Below are 20,509 nucleotides of genomic sequence, written 5' to 3'. Positions count from 1 at the left end.
AACACTGAGAACAAGGAAACACGGGAGTCAAAAAAGGGACAGAGGAATAGTGTGGCTTACTTGGAGGTAAATGGGCCGTGGTACCGCTGGAAGTAACTGCAATACTTTGGCGAGAATTTCCTGGAACGGGCAGGCTTCTATACCGGTGGTGATGAGGCTGATTGGAGACAGGTGCTGAAAACAGAGAGGGGAGCGGGGAGAGAGAAAGGATGCAAAGCGCCCTCCAGGCTCCTATAATGGAACTCCAGGGTAGTGTGTGACACCGATATTCATTTGCACTGACAAGGGGCTTGGATTGCTGTTTGATTATTGATAGATTTGAGGTGTTGTCTTGGCTTTCCATGCCTTTTTGCGCCTCCCTTTCTTCATGTGTCCTTTCACATTATTACACACAACTTAATTTCTGATCTTATTTGTTCTACTTTATTTGTATGCATGGATTACTTGGGTTGTTCCCAACATCTGGTGATAGCGCCGTTGAAAATATATTTCGTGAGAAAAATGGTGACGTGTTAAAATACTTATTTCAGCCGCTGTGTATAAACTTTAATACAATAAATTTAGAATCATATCAAAATTAGGGAACAAATATTGTGATATCAAACTTGGACCATATCGCCCAGCACTACAATAAAACATGCATATGAACTGAACCCACGCTGCCCACACCAAAGTCAGGTGAATGTACCACTTAGACCATCTATGACTGATTATCAAAATCAAATAGAAAAACAGTGATGGAAGGTGACCTTCAAAGAGTCTACACATGTTAAGAACCATGTATATTTTAAATAAATCCTGTTTGGTTTCTGGTGATTCTTTTATCGGGGGGGTTGGGCACTTTCAATTTTAATAGCCAGTGTATTTTGTTATTATTTTTAAATCAGTAATAATATCAGTGGGCTATACGTGAATGGTAGTGTTGGGTCTTCATTGGGTTGTAATATTAGTGTCATAAAAGCCTTGTTCATATGTGTGGGTACAGTGGAAATAGCTTCGATTTCTGTTACTACCTTGTGAAATACAGTAGTGTTGATATGTTCGAGAAATGTTTGTAAAATTCTGATCGATATCCATCTGGTCCATGTTGCTTATTGTTTGGCATTATGTTCAAGGCTTTGTGTAGTTCATCTAAAGTGAGGGTTAATTCTAAAGAGAAAGGTAAGTCTTCTGGAAGAGTTGGCAGGTCCACCTGATTTAAGAAAAGATACATTTCCGATTGGCTGGGTTCATGACCTGTGGAGTCGAGCATTGATGGGATGATGGCTTTTGTTTCTCTGGCTGCGATAGATTAGTCAGGTATTTGTGTATTGTTGTGGTATGTTTTCATATTTGAACTGCTGGATAACAAATGGTATTTTTGGGGGGGGATAGTAATTTCTCGTTCACTTCTGAGTTTTTTTTATTGTTGATGTATTTCTTTATTTGGATTGTTACACTGTTGGCTAGGAGTTGGATTTGTTTGTAGAGTGGTTTCCTGCTCTTGTTGTTTTATGTTGTGGGAGGAATAGGATATTATATTATTCCTCTCAATACTGACTTTCCTTTTCCCCAAATAAGAGAAAATGAAAAGTCTCGCATGTTAGATTTCTTTGGATATCTTCCGTGTAGTGTGAGATAATAACAACCCTCCAACATAGTGCCTTGACGTCAACCAATAGGATTGTGGATTGAGACAGGCGCACCGTCTCCCTTGCTCGCCATTTTCAACACTTATTCACATGCACAAACCGATGTTTACCGAAGCTAGAGCATTCATTGACAGAATGCTGGCATATTTACATACAAGCTGCAGTGCTAGCACTAGCTACATATCATTCTGTTGCCTGCCTGCGAGCAGTATTAAAAGTCTGTGAGCATTTCCTTTAACTCGCCTTGAAGAGACAACAGCCCACATTGTCCTCTCCGGAGCACCTGGTGACGACACCGCACATTTTTTTCCTCTTTTTGTTCTTTTTTTCGCTCTAACATTGGAGCCATATGCCTAAATTTGGCCATGTAGATTTAAACATTTTTGAAAAATGTGTCATCTTGTAATGTTAACAAAGGGTAAAATGTGTAGGAGTTTGTTCTTTGGTCCATGCCCCACTCATCCAGTGCCTCATTTAAATCTCGAGGGTAGTTCTCACATAATCCTGCTGAGAAACAACCGTGTAAACGTGTACAGTAGAAAGAAAAAGGTTGAACAAAATTTATTTAACAGAGGAAGACTTTTTTATGTCATTGCTTTTTTTTTATAACATCAGAGAAGACAGGTTTACCTGATGTATCAAAAGAGTGTGCATTGTGGTATATTGTTATGGTTAATTCTGTCAGAAATTAAGTTACCCTCTTCTCATTGGAGATGTGTTTGGTCTCTCCATTCTCCTTCATGGATAGTTTGCCACTGTGTCCCTCTGTCGGAGTTGTTCCAACACGCATTTAACTTCTACATCGTTTCCATGGAGACCACACATCCAACGGTGTGCTGTCAAAGTGACTAATTAGTTAATGAGGCACATAGTGACGCCAGGCCTTCGGAAGGGAGGTGGGGTAGAAGAGGAAAAGACTGAATATGGAGGTATTTGGCAAACATACAACATGCCCTCTACTGCTCCCTCCTTTCTCCATAATCGGTTGTGCTGTAATCAATTAGCAGGGTGAGGAGAAGCACAGGGAACAGTTAATGAATTCCTCGGTGGGCCCTGTCACGAAAGCATTGGCAGAATTCTGAAACTGCTAGTTGGACTGATAGGGAGAAACAGACATCATCACTCTGTGTGGGAATGTTTTTTTTTTTTTTTCATATGACACCAACAAACAGATGTTTGAATGTGTGTGAGACAATATGTTGTCCATGGGTTCATTTGTATCTAACAAAACTGCGGAAAACTCATTTCAGTACATATCACAAGATTTTGACGAGGACTACGGCATTTTATACTTACTGCTCATTTTGCTTCTATCACAAATAGGTGAACACTGTCCAACTTGGTAGGTGCGTTGTATGACAGCAGAAGGTACATTATTTTTTATTTTAATTTGCTGCTTCCAAGATGGCTCCATTTGATTCGAATCACTTTTCCCAAGTGCAAGAGCGATTATGAGAAATTCCATTGGTTGCATGTATCAAAATAAAATCTGGTTTTAGTTGTACATTATTGTGTTGATTTTCTTTTCTTTAATTAATGGAATAAATAAAAATAATTTAAAAATAATTAGTAATTGGAATGATTGTTTTGTCTACACTATCAAATCACCTCAAACACTCAAACAATTACCATTTGTATCTTTGATTGACAGTCATTCAAATTCAGAAGTGGTCTCATGCATGAGATTCGAACGTCTGAACTTCAGGCTTGCTCAGCCCCTGATCGGAATGACAAGTTTAGGTCAAATAAATATTCGTATATGCTGCTTATTACGCCTTCATTATTCACCTCTGAAAACGTGTTTCAAATAGGTACTGTACACAATACAATGTCACTTTCAAAATAGTCAATTAGTAAATGGTTTATTGAGTGAGAGTTTATGAATAATTCAAAATGAATAATCATTCTTGTCTATACTCATAATACACATAATTCCAGAAGGCTGGTGCAACAAAGTTTTCTGTCCATGTGATGCCCTCGCTACCCAGCAGTGTGGTTTTATTCTGGCCGTGGAACAGTGGAACAGCTCTTCATACTCAGCAGGGTCCTGGAGGTTGCATGAGAGTTTACCCAACCAATCCACATGTTGGAGTATGACGTTCCTGACCCGCTAAAATGGGTCCCTGTATGACTGGTGTTAGAGTTTAGTCTGCATTGCCAGCAGCAAGTTTGATTTGGTTGAGGTGAGAGCTGGAGGCTACCCTTAATCATGGATTTTGTTCAGAATCTTTAGAGAGAATTTCTAGGTGCAGCCGGTGTCCGGTTTGGTGGCCTCAGCATTATGTCTGCTTTTTCAGATGATCTGGTGCTGTTGGCTTCATTAAGCCGTGATCTTCAACTCTCACTGGAGCTGTTCACAGATGATTGTGAAGTGGTATAGATGAGACTCAACACCTCCAATCTGAGACTATGGTTCTCAGTCCAAAAAGTGTTCCATACCCTCTTTGGGTCGGGATGAGATCCTACCCCAAGTGGAGGAGTTCGAGGATCTTGGGGTCTTGTTCACGAGTGAGGGTAGAATGTAGTCTGAGATGAACAAGCTGATCAGTGCAGCGTTTGCAGTGGTGAGGACTCTGGATCAGTATACAGTGGGTACGGAAAGCATTCAGACCCCCTTAAAGTTTTCACTCTTTGTTATATTGCAGCCATTTGATAAAATCATTTCAGTTAATTTTTTCGTCATTAATCTCCACACAGCACCCCATATTGACAGAAAAAAATGGAATTCTTGAGATTTTTGCAGAAATACTGAAATATCACCCATCCATAAGTATTCAAACCATTTGCTGTGACACTCATATAACTCAGGTTCTGTCCATTTCTTCTGATCATCCGAGAGATGGTTCTACACCTTCATTGGAATCCAGCTGTGTTTGACTATATTAATTGGACTCGATGAGGAAAGCCACGCCCCTGTCTATAGAAGACCTTACAGCTCGCAGTGTATGTCAGAGCAAATGAGAATCATGAGGTCAAAGGAAGTGCCTGAAGAGCTGAGACAGAATTGTGGCAAGGCACAGATCTGGCCAAGTTTGCAAAAAGATTCTGCTGCACTTAAGGTTCCTAAGAGCACAGTGGACTCCATAATCCTTAAATGGAAGACGTTTGGGACGACCAGAACCCTTCCAAGAGCTGGCCATCTGAAGGACTAGTCACTCCATTGGGAAAAGTGGTACACATGACATGGTTTTGTACCAGTGTAGTACGATAGTACTATATCTGCTTCAATATTTGGGATGTGGGGGAAGAGAAGGTCTTAGGTCTTGTCTACACAGAATGGTTCCTCTTTTTTCCCCACAAGTGGAGTTACTGCTGCTGCTGCCATTGTGACACCTTGAATTAGTTTCGGCCATTCAACTATAATCCCAAACTTTTTTCATTTCATTTCTACCTGAGTTTCCATCTGGTCATTTTGACACTGCAACCACAAAGTTTAAAGACATTTTAAAGTGTATGAGATGAGATGAATTACTTTTCAAGTTTTTCCTCCAACTTATGTTTTAACGATTAGTTAGTGTCTGTGCACTTATACTAATTAGAAACTGCGTAGCTCTAATAAAATAGAAGCTGACCTTTTAGACAAATTGGAATAAAGGAAACGTGTGCATAGAGAAACAGAGTAAAGGGTGAATTATCTTTTTGATGAATACATTTTGTAATCCATTAGTCTTAATTCATTAGTGTGCCGCAGCCAATGAGTATGGAATGGCTGATAGCAGCTGTCTCAAAGCATTGCATACTTGGCCCACAGAAAACATCTGTTGTGTGTATTTGTCCCGGTGGGCCGTGGTGTGTTGTTAACATGCAAATGATCCAATTAGTATTCGCTCAACATACAACCAAACAGAAACCAACAAAGTCTGCACACGATAAATATAAACACACAAATTATGGGAAGTGAAACTGGGAATAATCATCCTTCGGAAAATTACCGGTACTTCCTTGAACTGGAGTGATTTCACAACAGATAATCCTGTACTCTCCTTTTGTTGCATCAGGCCAGTCAATGGAAAGTTAAGGATTTTGGTTCATAAGTGCCATCCATTCCATCATCAGGGGCGCAACAGTCATTTTATTGTTTTCCAGTCAAAGCTCTTATTGTTTTATATATATCTTTCAGAGCATAAAGGTGTCATGGCAGCCTCCTCCACGCAGTGCTCAGAACGGCATCATCAGTGCTTACAAGATCAAATATAGGAAGACCGGTCGTCGTGGGGACCAGGAGGCCATTGAGCCAAACAACCTCTGGTATCTTTTCACAGGTGATGTCCGAGTATTTAACTAAAAATACAGCGATGTCCATGTATTATTTCTTTGGGTTTTATTTTGAAGTTGGACCTCGCAGCGTTGTTGGCGGCGTGTTACTGTAATGCATAGTATGAACAATTGTTGTGGTGGCGGGCCTGACCCGAGTGTTATTTTGCGCCTGAATCCATGACATGCAGCACTGCTTCATTCATCTGAAGGAGGATATCTTCTCTGTCGGCCTACTTGGTCTTGTTAGTTTCAAAAGATGCGGCCGAATCCTTTCAGGAACAACACCAGAAGCATTTGCGTGGCCACTATCAATACTAATTGCGGTGCGTCGTCCACATGTCATGTCACTACAGGCGGTCCTCGAGTTACGACGCACCCGACCTACGACGTTTCGACTTTACGACGCCCGTGCCTCGTCCGCCATTTTGTCCCAGCACCATAGTGTTTCTGCTTAGCTAGTGCATCGTGCTTGTCTGTGTTTGTGCGCCGGGAGTATCTTTGCCTTTTTCGCCCTCCTTTTTTCACACTATCAGCAGTAATGGTAAGTACAGCATCCTATTTTTTTATTTGATCGTATTTTAGTTTCTTTATACGTAGTGTTAACCTTTCCCGCTACGGTCACCTGACCGTGGTCGGGAGACGCAGGGGTTCACTCCCTTCTCTCGTTGCACAGCTGAGCTGGATGGCGGCAACAATAAAGGCACGAAGCACCGATTTGCTGCTTGAATGGCTTTATTAGCTCCTCTGCACATTCGACGTCAACGGGTCCCTCGCTAATCGCTACTCTTCCCCGGTCGCCGTCCCTACTGTACACACTCGCACCGGCGCGCACTCCTTCCTCCTTCGCCGTCCCGTCTCACTCTCACATCGACGCCCACACGCACTGAGCTTGCTGTCACAATCACGTGGGACAATACCCGTGACAGAAGTATTTCGCCGTAAATTTCAACTGACGGTGAAATCCGACTAACACGGAAATTATTAGTGTGACGTCGCCAGCGTAGGAACGGAACTCGTTCGTAAATCGAGGACTTCCTGTATTTGGGTTATCTGGTCACATTCGATCAATTTGGCAGCACACAGTACATTTTTTTAAATTGTATTTTAACATTACAAAATGTGCTTAAAAATTCAACATATTTTCAAATTTATTACAACAAAAAATGTTCACTGCTGCAAAGGAAAAAGAATCACCATCAAAAAAGCCTGAGGCTTTCTGAAATTTGAATTCACAATGGGCTTTTCCTTGTTTCTTTTTTCATCTGTGAAAATGCATTTGCATACATTTACATATAAGGTATGTACTGTACAGTATTTGTGTGCCTGTGTGTGTCATTCATACTGCCACCAGCTATTTTGTTATTTTTGCAGGATTTAAATGAAACTGATCTTCCTTTTCATTATTTTTATTTATCTATTATCTTATCTTTATCTTCTTCCCTATGTTCGCTCATTTCCTAGTGTCAGGTTTGTACGCGTGTACGTGCATGTGTGCGTGTGTTTAAGCGTGTGCGCATGTGTCCATGTGGCTGGTGGTATTAACCTAGTGATCAGCAGTTGTCACCCCGAGACCATTTGATTAAATCTTTATGAACACAAATTTGATTCATGTTCAGTCTACGCACAGTTCATTCACATGTAACAAATGTTATATGTAACAAAGGTGATGCTTGCCTCAGTCAATAAGACAAAAAGGAAAGGCGCACACGTATACACACACGCGCATGCACGCGCACACACATGCACACTCACACACACACACACACACACGGACGTACAGTATATGGAAATGATACAGCCCTTAACACTAAAGGGTTTTATGTTTGGAATTTTCTTATGAGCACAGTTCTGAGGACCCAGGTTCAAATCCGGCCTCGCCTGTGTGGAGTTTGCATGCTTGGGTTGTGGCTTTTCTCCGGGTACCTCCCACATCCCAAAAACATGCATGATGGGTTAATGGAAGACTCAAAATTGCCGCAGGTCTGAATGTGAGTGCAAATGGTTGTTTGCTGATATGTGAAGGCGGATGGCAGACTTTCAGTTAAGTTCCAATCTTGTCAGAAACATATCTATTGTAGAGCAAAGATGGTTGGCTTGGGAGAATATACTGAAGAATGAGGAGACTATATTAACAATACAAACAATCCTATGTGTGTTTGTCTGGAAGATTTTTCACCAGAACATGCAAATTCCACACTGAGGTGTTCCAGTGGCAATTTTAACCTGACTCTCCTGAGTGGGAGGCAGATGTGCTCACAACCCTCAGACACATTTACATTTTTTTTTTTTTATTGTTTAGAGGCCCTGTAAAGGGAAAATAAAATGTCTTAAAATTTTGACACACCCCCGAGAATAATATTGTTAACAAACCTGGCAAATGTGAATGAATCAAAAAAAAAAACAAATCACCAAGTATATCATATATGTGAAAAATAGAGGCCACCTCGAAGCTGGCGGTCGCTATGGGCGTGTCCGCTGAAGGCGTTGAAAACACGCCCTACTTGAGCTTCACCTGCAAATTAAATACGTTCGCTCCTACAGTATGTGCTCAATTGTCTGTAGTCAACTAGAGGCTAAATAACTTGTGTCTCTGTTATGTGGGGACCTACTCGCAACAACACAGAGCGAAGCACTGATGTAATAGATGACTCGGCCGCAGGTCTAGCAGGTTTGCTAGCTGGTTAGTTTGCTACCTTATTAGCTCACTAGCTCATTCGTTCACTAATAAACAGTTAACATTCCCTTAAGTGTCTATGTTGCGTGGAGGATGTAGCGAGGCTGTAGAGTGTCGGACGGACCCAATGCCAGTCCGCCGGTCCAGGGGGTCCCCGAGCCCACTAGTGGCTACTCGCTGCTAAAACAGACAACTCGCAAGAACTATACAAGAACCCATTCCTTCCACTCCCATATATAACCGCAAAATACACCCACATGAACACATACACCCGCACTTACACATGCACGCATACACGTCGCCTCGCTCCGTGCGCGCTGCGTGTGGGATGACACTTCATTTTTTCAGGTTGTAGGCAAAGCTTGAGGGCTAACTGCACGCTGTAGTGGTAGAAATGGGTCAAGATATTATCACTCAGTGACTCGCAATTTTGCGAAATAGCCACTGATGGAATGACGGCACTCGGTAAAGGAGGGCAGGGCCGACTAATGCCAGAAGGCCAAAGAGCGTACTTGGGTTTGTTTTTAGTCCCCAAAATCCGGACAACTGAGATGGTGAATAATATTTTCACACTATATCTCAACAATTCAGTTCAAAATGGTTCTCAATCTTTGCAGATGTTTCAACTCAACTCAACTTCAAACATATGTAATGTATTGAGAAACAAAACACGGAAATGACTTTACAGGGTCAAGATTCAAATACAATACTTGACTAATCATTGACAGCAGATTTCATTGTGTGGAGTTTGCACGTTCTTCTTGTCCTGGTGAGGATTTTCTCTGAGTACTCCGGCTTCCTCCCACGTTCCAAAAACATGCATTTTTGGTTCATTGAAGCCCATATTGCCCTTAGGCGTGAATGTGAGTGTAAATGGTCGGTGGTCTATATGTGCCGTGCAATTGGCTGGTTATCGTTTCAGGGTGTACCCCAACTCTGGCATAATGTCAGCTGGGATAGGGTCCAGTTTACCCGTGACCGTAGCGAGGATAAGTGGGATAGAAAATGGATGAATGGATAGATGAATGTGACACACCCTGGTCACCCTCATTACATGAGCTCGACTGATGGGATTCCACATGTCACCGTTAATACATTCTGTCAACCAATAAGGTAGAATAATTGGAGACATTTTCAACAATACAGAATACAATGCATTGCCCAATCGGTGTGTAAAAGAGGCTAACGATAGCCCCAATGGTTTCCCATGTGAATAGTCCAGTGTTTGTGAATTATGCTATTGTGCTTTTGGTTAATGCTGCTGTCAATTTTTGGTATTGATGATGGTTATTTTTGTGTGCTGGGTGGCCGGATACGGCCTTTCTATTCATTAGCCCAAGTCATACTCACCAAATAAATCGTTTTTAACTCAACTCCCAGCATGTAAATATTTTTCAAACATTCTTAAGAAACTAAAAGGGTTTTATCTGGAGGATACATTATATATTTGATTCATTCTTATGCCTCAGGGACCAATGGTTCAATTTGAAACTATTTCATCCTCTCGAGCTGGAGTGATGAAAGCCCATTTAAAATGTGTTATCTGGATGATTTAATTTTTTGTATGATATCATTTCTACCTCCAGGTCTTGAGAAGGGCAGTCAGTACAGTTTCCAGGTTGCAGCCATGACCACGAATGGAACAGGTCCACCCAGTGAGTGGTATACCGCTGAGACACCCGAGAATGATTTGGATGGTGAGAATTCACACCGAGGCAAAACGTGTGTTTGAGTGTGTGCGTGTCCTTGTGTTTGTGTGAGTGCGATGATGTGTGAAACAACATGTAAATAGCTCCCCTATTCCAACATACTCATAAATATTTAACTAGTTTAAAGGGCGAGAATGCAGGGAGGCTTTTACTTTAGGAGTTGAGGGGGATGAATGAAAAAGAGAGAACTAAAATACAATCCAATTCTACATAATTAAGTAGTCGTTGAAGAAACGGTGTACTGTAGAAAACGTGTTTTGCTTTCGTAAATCACTGCTTTATTCCAGACAATGAGCTATTGCACTTGATCAGCAAAATTGCTTCTTGATAGAGGGCCACTGTTGGGCCTCTTTACAAAGAGAGTTGTTCATTTAGGCTTAAGCATCACCTTTTTTTTCATTCTGTGACGGGCAGGCTCAAAAGAGCAACATTATGAGCTGCAAAATGCTGAGGGGAAAAAACAAAAAAACAAAAAGGTAACTGTGGTACAACAGTGTGGGGCAGAGCCACTAGTCTAATTTCTGTGGATTATCACTCAATAAAGTGAAAGGGAGCTTCTTTCCCTCAAGACCATGAGAACGGTAATGTGATCTGAGCTGATGGCCAGTTATGACACAAAGTGACGAGACCTATTGGGGCTTAATACTCAGATAACGGTGTTTCCATCTGCTAGCAGTAGCTACTGGATGGTGATGCAACATCGGGATTGTAGAAAATCACTGATTTGCGCAATGTCGCAGCTGTACGGTGCGCTCAATGCAGGCAGATCCAACAATAGGCTAGCAGCAACGGAAGAAAAAACATCTCACTCAAAAGGTTAAGAGGAATGAAATAGCTTCAGTCTGATGACACAAATGACAATCTCAATTAGCTGGTCAGACTAATGAGCTGACACAGAATGAGCAGGGCGAGGCTAAAGGCCTCTTTATACTCCCGCACTTGCGCAGCCGACAGCGCCCGCATTGCATCACATGATCGACGCATAGGTCCGCGTCCCCGTGCGGCCCCTCTGTGTCACGACGCGGAGAACGGCGCGGAGATCATCTCTCGAGTATAAAGGCAAACTGCGCGCGGGATAGCCGCAGTGACGTCAGCGCGGTCGCCGCCCACGCGAGTATAAAGAAGCCTTAACGAGACCCTCTGGACATAATTATAGATATAGACAGGAAGTGAACACTCAGGAACACAAAATATTGATGTATTTTTCAATTATGGGGGATATTTTGTTATTTGGGTTTTTACAGAGAGTCAGGTTCCAGACCAGCCCAGCTCTCTCCACGTTAGGCCGCTCCCCAACAGCATCATCATGTCATGGACGCCTCCCCTCAGCCCCAGCATCCTGGTTCGCGGTTACATCATCGGCTATGGAGTAGGAAGTCCCTATGCAGAGACAGTTCGAGTGGACAGCAAGCAGAGATACTTCTCCATCGAAAACCTAGGTGAGAAGATGAGGGAGGGTGACAGCCCTCCAAATGAAGAATACAAGGTACTGTATTAAAACTGCGATACAACGCCTAAGCAAACGGCGGTGCTAATGTACATGGCTTGGCATTTTAGTCGCTGTCTAGTCTGTCATATTTTGGATAAAAGGTCAAACAGACAGACAGACATATTTCACAATGCAATGTTTTATTAATGGCTCAAGATAACAACGAGGCAGTCCCACCAGCAACCCTCGGGTTACATCAGCATAACACATCCTGTAGCCCGTAAGGGTCGGCTTCAAAATAAAAGCACGCTAGTAAAATAATAGTTAGACAACAGGATACGTTAGTTCCACTTTGGTGCATTGTACCACGAAAAATGGTGGTCATGTTTTGTGTAGCGGCACGGTGGCCGACTGGTTAGAGCGTCAGCCTCACAGTTCTGAGGACCCGGGTTCAATCCCCGTCCCCGCCTGTGTGGAGTTTGCATGTTCTCCCCGTGCCTGCGTGGGTTTTCTCCGGGCACTCCGGTTTCCTCCCACATGCATAAATTTGAGACTCTAAATTGCCCTTAGGTGTGAATGTGAGTGCGAATGGTTGTCTGTTTGTATGTGCCCTGCGATTGGCTGGCAACCAGTTCAGGGTGTACCCCGCCTCCTGCCCGATGACAGCTGGGATAGGCTCCAGCATGCCTGCGACCCAGGTGAGGATAAGCGGCTCAGAAAATGGATGGATGGATGTTTTGTGTATATACGCCACAAGCTCGAAATTACCATCCACCCGAGGAGAGGCAGTCAGAAGCAAGAAACGATTTCCGTGAACAATATTGTATTATTACGAGGTAAGACTTCTGGTCAAGAAATGTTGTTGGCTAACTTTATGAATTGGGTGTTAACGTCAGTTTGAGTAAATTGAACCATCTAGCCCAACATCAATTAACCTCACTGCGACACAAAACCAAGCAAGCCTGCAACAATATCCCATTATAATAAATGTTATGAATATAGTGAGTTGCTGAAATCTTGTATCTATTGCTTTTTTTGTCTGTAGTTAAAAACTCAGAGACAGACATATGTAGAATTGGATAACACGTAATTTAATTTAAGGAATACATTTGTCAAAGGTGAACGCCTGCAGACCACAGCACTTTTCCACTTTGCATCAATCCATCTCAGATGAGCTTGGGCCCAGAGAAGCCAGCCAGTGGCATTTCTTGATGTTGTTGATATATATAGCTTTAGCTTTGCATGGTAGAGTTTTAACTTGCATTTGTACTGTAGCTGTAGCGACGAACTGTGTTAACTGACAATGATTTTCTCAAATGTTACTAAGCCCACATTGAAACAGCCCACATTCAACAAGCACGAGAGGCACGTCTTTTGGAGTTCGATCTCGTCATATTGTATATCGGTGACCTGGAAACACATCACTCCCATTCTCTACCTGCATTGAGCCACAGCAGCCAATTCTGGGAGACTTTGGCAGACTTTGTCAACAGCATATATATCAATACATTTTTTGTACCGCTTATCCTCACTGGGGTCGCGGGCATGCTGGAGCCTATCCCAGCTATCTTCGGGCGAGGGGCGGGTACACCCTGAATCGGTCGCCAGCCAATCGCAGGGCACATATAAACAAACAACCATTCACACTCACAGTCACACCTACGGCAATTTAGAGACTTCAGTCAACCTACCACACGTTTTGGGGATGTAGTAGGAAACCGGAATACCCAGAGAAAACCCATGCAGGCACGAGGAGAACATCCAAACTCCACACAGGCATGACCAGAACCCTTCCTAGAGCTGGCCGTCCGGCCAAACTGAGCAATCGGGGGAGAAGAGCCTTGTTGAGAAAGCCATAAAGAAGAACCCAAAGATCACTGTGGCCGAGCTCCAGAAATGCAGTCGGGTGATGGGAGAAAGTTCTAGAAAGTCAACCATCACTGCAGCCCTACAACAGTGCAAGCACGGTGGTGGCAGCATCATGCTGTGGGTGTGTTTTTCAGCTGCAGGGACAGGACGACTGGTTGCAAGCGAAGGAAAGATGAATGCGGCCAAGTACAGGGATATCCTGGACGAAAACCTTCCCCAGAGTGCTCAGGCCCTCAGACTGGGCTGAAGGTTCACTTTCCAACAAGACAATGACCCGAAGCACACAGCTTAAATAACGAAGGAGTGGCTTCAGAACAATTCCGTGACTGTTCTTGAATGGGCCAGCCAGAGCCCTGACTTAAACCCAATTGAGCATCTCTGGAGAGACCTGAAAATGGATGACAGAACTGGAGAGGTTCTCCAAGGAGGAATGGCAGAGGATCCCCAAATTCAGGTGTTGCATCATTCCCAATAAAGCCTCAAAAGATGTATTAGCCCAAAAGGGTGCTTCTACTAAATATTGAGCAAAGGGTCTGAAGAATTACGGCTGTGTGATAGTTCAGTTTTTCTTTTTTAATAAATCTGCAAAAATTTCAACAATTCTGTCAATATGAGAGGTGCTGTGTGTACATTGAGGGGGGAAACTGAACTTAAATGATTTTAGCAAATGGCTGCAATATAACAAAGAGTGAAACATTTAAGGGCGTCTGAATAATTTCCTATCCACTGTGTGTGTGTGTGTGTGTGTGTACAAATAAGTTATTTATTTGTCTAAAGTGACATCTTTTGTCAACATATATCTGTATGTGTGTTTTTCTGTAAGTGATTGATGCACAGACTATTTATGACAATTATTATCATTTTTTTGCCTTTGCAGTCAAAATTGTCTTATTTTCTTTTGGTTTATAAATAAACAATTGATTTATTTAATGATCGCACACATGAGCAACAACAACCTACTTATCAATGGCAAATATTTAATCAACAATATTTTTCCACTTTCCATAAATCAACTTGCTCACGCCAAGAAGTGCCAATATTGACACAGCAGCCCAGTGTGTTGTAAATTAATTGTGCTGATGAAATACTGACTTCATTCTCATCAATAATTTAGAGGAATTTAATAAGAGCGCTGCTTGAGGTGGAAATCATCTCTTCATTTGCACGCAACAAGCAATGTGCATGCCAAAAAGACGAATGCTTTTACGCAGATGCAAATTCCCGTCTTGGGTCTCTAATGGAACGGTAATGAAAGAGTCATATTGCATGCACACGGTGGATGGAATCTGCATACAGTATGTACATGGCATTTATCATTCATGGTGATCATTAATGCACGCAGTGAAGCAGGGTTAGGGTGTTTGTTTAACTGATGCAAGTGTTGGGACGCTTAACAGAGAACATGCAGCATCATCACTTCGTGAGCACGGAACCGTCATGAGACGCTGCACGGCAATCACTTGTTCCTATTGTAACGTGTTTCTGCTGGCATCTCTCAGATGGATTGTGCAAAAGAAGAGTTAGGGTTTGTATATTAGAGGTTAGGGTTAGCGCGTCATGTTTCAAAGAAGAACCTGCGAACTTACTGGACAAATTGGACAACAGCACGTCAATAGCAGCGCTGTTGTATTCTTCAACGACTGTATAGTTTCAAAGTGGATGTTGTTAGACATGTCATTAAATGCATCTGTGACACATTACTTTCCATACAAAATGCTACTTACTAACAGACAGGTCCTTTCCACGATGAAAGTGGATAAAAACAAACAGGAAACGCTTCCACGTACTAAAACCCCATAACCATACTCAATCTCACTTTTTTCCCATGAGTTATTTGCATTTGCTGGTTTTCATTATAGTTATCTTTTAATAAATGAATTGCCCATATTTTGTTCATCCATATATATAAAAATGATTACTCTAATGAAGTTGCTGTTGAGGGCGAAATAAATCAACGCTGAAGAAGCAAATGACTTTCAAAGTGTTATCCGTAAGTGCAATAATGAGCTGAATGTCACCTCAGAGCTCTTTAACCCTATTTCTCTCTGACAGAGCCGAGCTCACACTATGTGATTTCCCTGAAGGCCTTCAACAACGCTGGAGAAGGAGTTCCTCTGTATGAGAGTGCTGTGACTCGATCTCTGACAGGTAGGATATTTATAATCACTCTTACGGTCGTCTATGACTCAACGCCTTTTAGCTGTGGGAAAATATGATGAGAACTGACAATACTGATACTCACAGTAGCATTGATGATGGTAGAAAGTAGTGACAAATGACAATGTAGTGATAAAGGACAATGTACAGTGGATTCACTAAGGTCAAACACATTTTGTTCTGTAAAACTGGACAATATTTTTCCTTCATACAACCTTACTTTTACTTAATTTTACAGGTAATTTGTTTCTCTAATATTTTAACATTCCTGCAATCACACAAGTGTAAAAACAAGTCAACTATTATTCACAGTCAAACATCAAATCTACAAATCACTCAGTCTTAACAAATGTTGAAGGCACGCATTAGGTGACTGTGACTGCACCTCTTGCATCTTTTTTTTGAATGTATTTTTTGTTGTCGAGTATGACAAGAAGTTAGCCATTGTAAATAAGTCTCATGACAACATTTTATTCTATTGTTATTAACAAGGGACAACTTATTATGGTGACGCTGGAGTCTCACTGTTTTTAAAGTAATTTCCTTTACTTCATGTGACCAGCAGTTTAGATTTCTCTTTTGTCTTCCTTGTCTCTGAATTAAGAAACAGCACTACTGAAATCTCTTATCCAAATTTAAAAATCAAATTCTTGATATGCTCATGAAGCGGCCTGAGACTAAAATAAGGCCTTTATCAATCTCACAGCCACATTAGGAGGTACACATGAGGCTGACCACAAAGCTGGATGGATGGAAGGATGCTATAGTCACAAAGAAAATCATTAGAGCCCACCCACCTCACCACCGTGGTCCTTAAACATTCCATTTCGTTATTTATGATGACCTTTACACGTGCTTGCTTTCATCTTTGCATTGGACAAGGGAGCAGGCATGGTGATTGGATTGAAATTCAGACAAAGTAACTATGGAAAACAACTTGAAACACACAAATCGGGACTTAACTCTCTCTCTCGCACTCTCTCTTTCGCTCTATCTATCTATCTCTGTGTGTGTGTGCGTGTGTGTGTGTGTATATATATATATATATATATATATATATATATATATATATATTTATAAATAAAGGGATCTCGTTTGATGTGCGTTCTGCGTCAGAGACACAAAAATTAGCAGAGACGCATAAAGTATGTTCAATTTGCATGTTAGGACGCAGAGCTATGTCTTAGTACTCTGGCGTGGTGCTGGGGTATTATTTTTTTATTGGGGGGGACAAAACAGGACTCTAGACTGTGACTAATTTTGTCGCATATGCAACCTAATTTCTGAATGGTGTGGCGATAACAACAAAAAAAAACAAAAAAAAAAACAGAGGAGGCGTTCAGGTGCCCAGTTTGAGGAAGAAAAAAAACGTTTTCTCAACTTGAAAGCAGGCACAAAGATGGGTTTCATCATCGTGGTCTCTAAACCAATCAGCGATGGTGAAGAGCAGGGACTCTCGGTCTGATTAGCCGTGTGCATGTGTGTGTGTGCGTGCCTGCGAGCGTGTGCGCACGTGCGTTTGAATTGCGGGCACCCGCGTACTCTGATTGTGAGCAGGTAGCTGCAGTTACAGCAACTTGAGAGGCATAAATGTAATTAGTTCCGAAGCCTAACGCCATCCCGCTAACACCAACCAACTGGTATGTCCGATTTGTATGACGTCTCAACAAAGGCGACACAATTGTCACGGCATACCCGGGACCCTAGTGAGAATAAGTGGTTTAGTAAATGGACGGATGGAGGGTAAAGTGGTTGTGGAGTTACCTAACGGTCAAGGATGCAGTGCTGTTTGTTAGAGGCCGAATTATTGAGTTTCTTTGGAATGGACAAAAGTAGGAGATGATGATGAGGTGATGCCGTAAGCCCCCTTCTCTGTTAAGGGATGTTTTTTCCACCTTTGTGTAATATGGCCTCTCTCACCGCTCTTTCAAACCATCTGTCTTCCCTGTCCAGAATATACCTGTCCACATTTTGTCCTCAAAAGAGTGCTGTTTCTTGTTGCAGGTCAGGTCAAACACGCATACATGCCCTTGTTCATTGACGGCCATTCGGTGTTGAGAAAAAGGGAGATTATATTCAAAAGTAGTGATGAAATCCCTACTTTTGGGGCTTTATTTCTATTGCCTTTCTATTGCAGTGAATAAAGCGAGAGGAAAATTGGGCTCATTAACGTTTGACTGCCCCATGTAAAAAATAGGTAAGAAAAATAAGAATAGCCACAACCTTTCCCAGCGCATATTTTGAGCCATATATTGCAAAGGAAGGATTCGGTAATAACGATACACACTGCCAGTCTGCCTGCCCCTCCAATTCCACTTGCCATGTTATGGTCTGGAACGATAAACCCTGATGTGAAATGTGTAGGATGACGAAACTGTCAACTGTGTAAAAGAAATGACTTTACCAACGCAGTCTACCCCACAGATGAGTTTAAAAGAGAGATGGAGTATATCAGCACACACAAAAAAAAAAAAAAAGCAACTTTGTTTGATCAAAAGGCACACAAAATTGTCTTTGCTCACCAATTCAGCTGCGCTGCGCTCTAAGTCATGTGCTTCACAAGTGGTAGGTGGAGTGTCCTCCAGCTCGTGGATTTTAAAGCTCTGAACCTTTCTGTTGTTCTCAGCCAAAAACAAGGATTCGAGTAATAACCCCGAGCTCCAATTAAATTTTGTGAACCCGAATCAGCGTATGCTATATTAGCTTTCACTGTCCATAGATCTGAGCTAGCAGAGCTGCAATAAGCAGACCATTTTTCAAAAATTGTATTCTACACTGTGCTTTTGCTGCCTTCCCGCGCGTCTCAATGATGGTGACTGCGGATGGGCCATGTCAGAAACTAAAGATTTAACGTGGGAGAAAAAGAAAAAAAAAAAAGACATTTGTTTATAAGATGGTGGAAAAAAACCTAATAGAGCAAGCATATTCTTAACTGGAATCTCTTACACATCCCCATTCTCCTGTATTTTATCACCCCATTAAAAAAAATGGCTTATGTGTAAAATGTTTCTGAATGCACATAAAGGAAGCATGCTCTTTGACAGACCGAAGACACTAATTCAAACAGATTGGTGTCATTGGTACAGATGGTTCTTGACCAAGAAGTCTTATGATACCTGGGAAATTTCAATTTCATCGTTCACGACTAAAATACCATCACTTTGTGACGATGTGTTCAGCTTCAAACGTCTTTTCAAAAGGTTATTTTGAAGGTTAAGTCTGTCAAAGGAAAGAAAAGCCGAATTAACGGTTTTATGATAATCCAGTCCCGCTCCTGTTTGCCTGTCCTGCAACTGCTGCCACAGAAGCAGACATAAAGCATATCCTTTTTATTCGTATCACAATAATATCAGAAAAAACATATTTGCTTTTCCCAAATCACAATGTGTACATCACAATACAGGAGCTGATGAGTCAATTGGATTTTCTTCATGAAACTCTTAACTGTTCGTCTGTGTCTTCAGTATGTCTTCAGTTCTTGCTGATAGTGACAACTATTGTCTCCAACTGCCTTCTTATTATTGTCTTTCTCTCTCCATAATTGTCTTCTCTCCCTTTTCCCTCTCACTCCTCCACATCTGGCATGCTTTCCTTTTTCTGACATCTTTAACTCATTTCCTTTGATACCATATGCGCTCAAATAACAAAATACATGAATGTATGCCTGGCATACCCATACAAATCATTGTCCCACATTAATTACGCTGTGAATGTGCTCCACACGCCCTGGTCATTTTATCAACCCTACATCAGACCCCATTGACCCATCTGAGGATGACCTTTTCCATCTCTTTGATAAATACCCCACTCCCATGTCAGACACCAGCACACCCATGATACCCCCTGTTGGGGTCCAAGCTGTGGCTCTCTCCTCGGACTCAGTCCGTGTTTCATGGGCCGACAATTCCATGACCAAGAACCAGAAGTCATCCGAGGTCCGCTACTACTCGGTCAAGTGGAAGACCAGCTACTCCACCAGCGGCAAGTACAAGGTAAACATGCGGACGTTCGCCCTCATTTACACTGTAATAGTGTTTCAGACGAGAGATTGTATGATTACAACAGACTCGTAACTGCACTAGACTCAGCATAACAGAAAACACTTGTGATATACAGTATGAAACGTTCTCCTCCATATTTGGCACTTTCTGCCGAGGGACTGATTATTCTCCACTTTTTTGTACGGGTTGGCGTCACCGGTATGTTTTCTGCAGGCTCCTGTGTGGCACAGAGAGCTGGCTTAGTTCTCGAAATGATTTGTTTATTGTATGCCCACATTCTATAATTGATTAGCAATGGACAGAATCGATTTTTCGTACTCATACCACCTTGTAGGCCCCCTATAAAAAGCCGTGAGCATTTATAGCCACGTAACTTTCTTGCACACCAATATGTGCAATCACCAGTGCTTTCAAATCAAATTTGTAATACTCATGGAGAGTATACAAATTGTGTCCTTTTCAGTAAGATTTTTATAAATGGCAATGTGTAACATTAATTACATAATTGGGAATTAAGGTTATAGATTCGGATATCCTTCATGTTATTACCACTGTTGCTTCCACAATATGTTTTTTTTTTTTTTAATACTGTCGCTATTAATTTGCCCAAAAACGCATTTCTCAAATGTGGGAGAAGAACCAATAAAAATGTGTTTGAATACAAAACACAATAAACAAACTAAATCAGTGGAACTGTCACATTCATTGAACTAGGATGGCATTCAAATGAAACGAAATTAAATTGAATGGAAATTACACACTCAACTAGAGTCATGTTGATA

General features: G+C 41.8%; 1 protein-coding gene across 1 annotated transcript in view; it reads left to right on the top strand.

The window, feature by feature from the left end:
- dcc (DCC netrin 1 receptor) overlaps positions 1 to 20,509 on the top strand; it is a 310,603-nt gene that overhangs the window by 221,311 nt on the left and 68,783 nt on the right. Inside the window, exons 13-17 of the mRNA XM_061698483.1 lie at positions 5,752 to 5,893; positions 10,149 to 10,259; positions 11,516 to 11,710; positions 15,622 to 15,717; positions 19,480 to 19,718. Of these exons, the coding sequence (XP_061554467.1) occupies positions 5,752 to 5,893; positions 10,149 to 10,259; positions 11,516 to 11,710; positions 15,622 to 15,717; positions 19,480 to 19,718 (783 nt within the window). The remainder of the gene's footprint in view (positions 1 to 5,751; positions 5,894 to 10,148; positions 10,260 to 11,515; positions 11,711 to 15,621; positions 15,718 to 19,479; positions 19,719 to 20,509) is intronic.

The sequence above is a fragment of the Phycodurus eques genome, chromosome 15, assembly GCF_024500275.1.
Source record: "Phycodurus eques isolate BA_2022a chromosome 15, UOR_Pequ_1.1, whole genome shotgun sequence".
In the NCBI taxonomy this organism is placed as follows: Eukaryota; Metazoa; Chordata; class Actinopteri; order Syngnathiformes; family Syngnathidae; genus Phycodurus; species Phycodurus eques.
The sequence above is the reverse complement of the archived record's forward strand: the minus strand, read 5'-3'. Positions and strand labels throughout refer to the sequence as shown.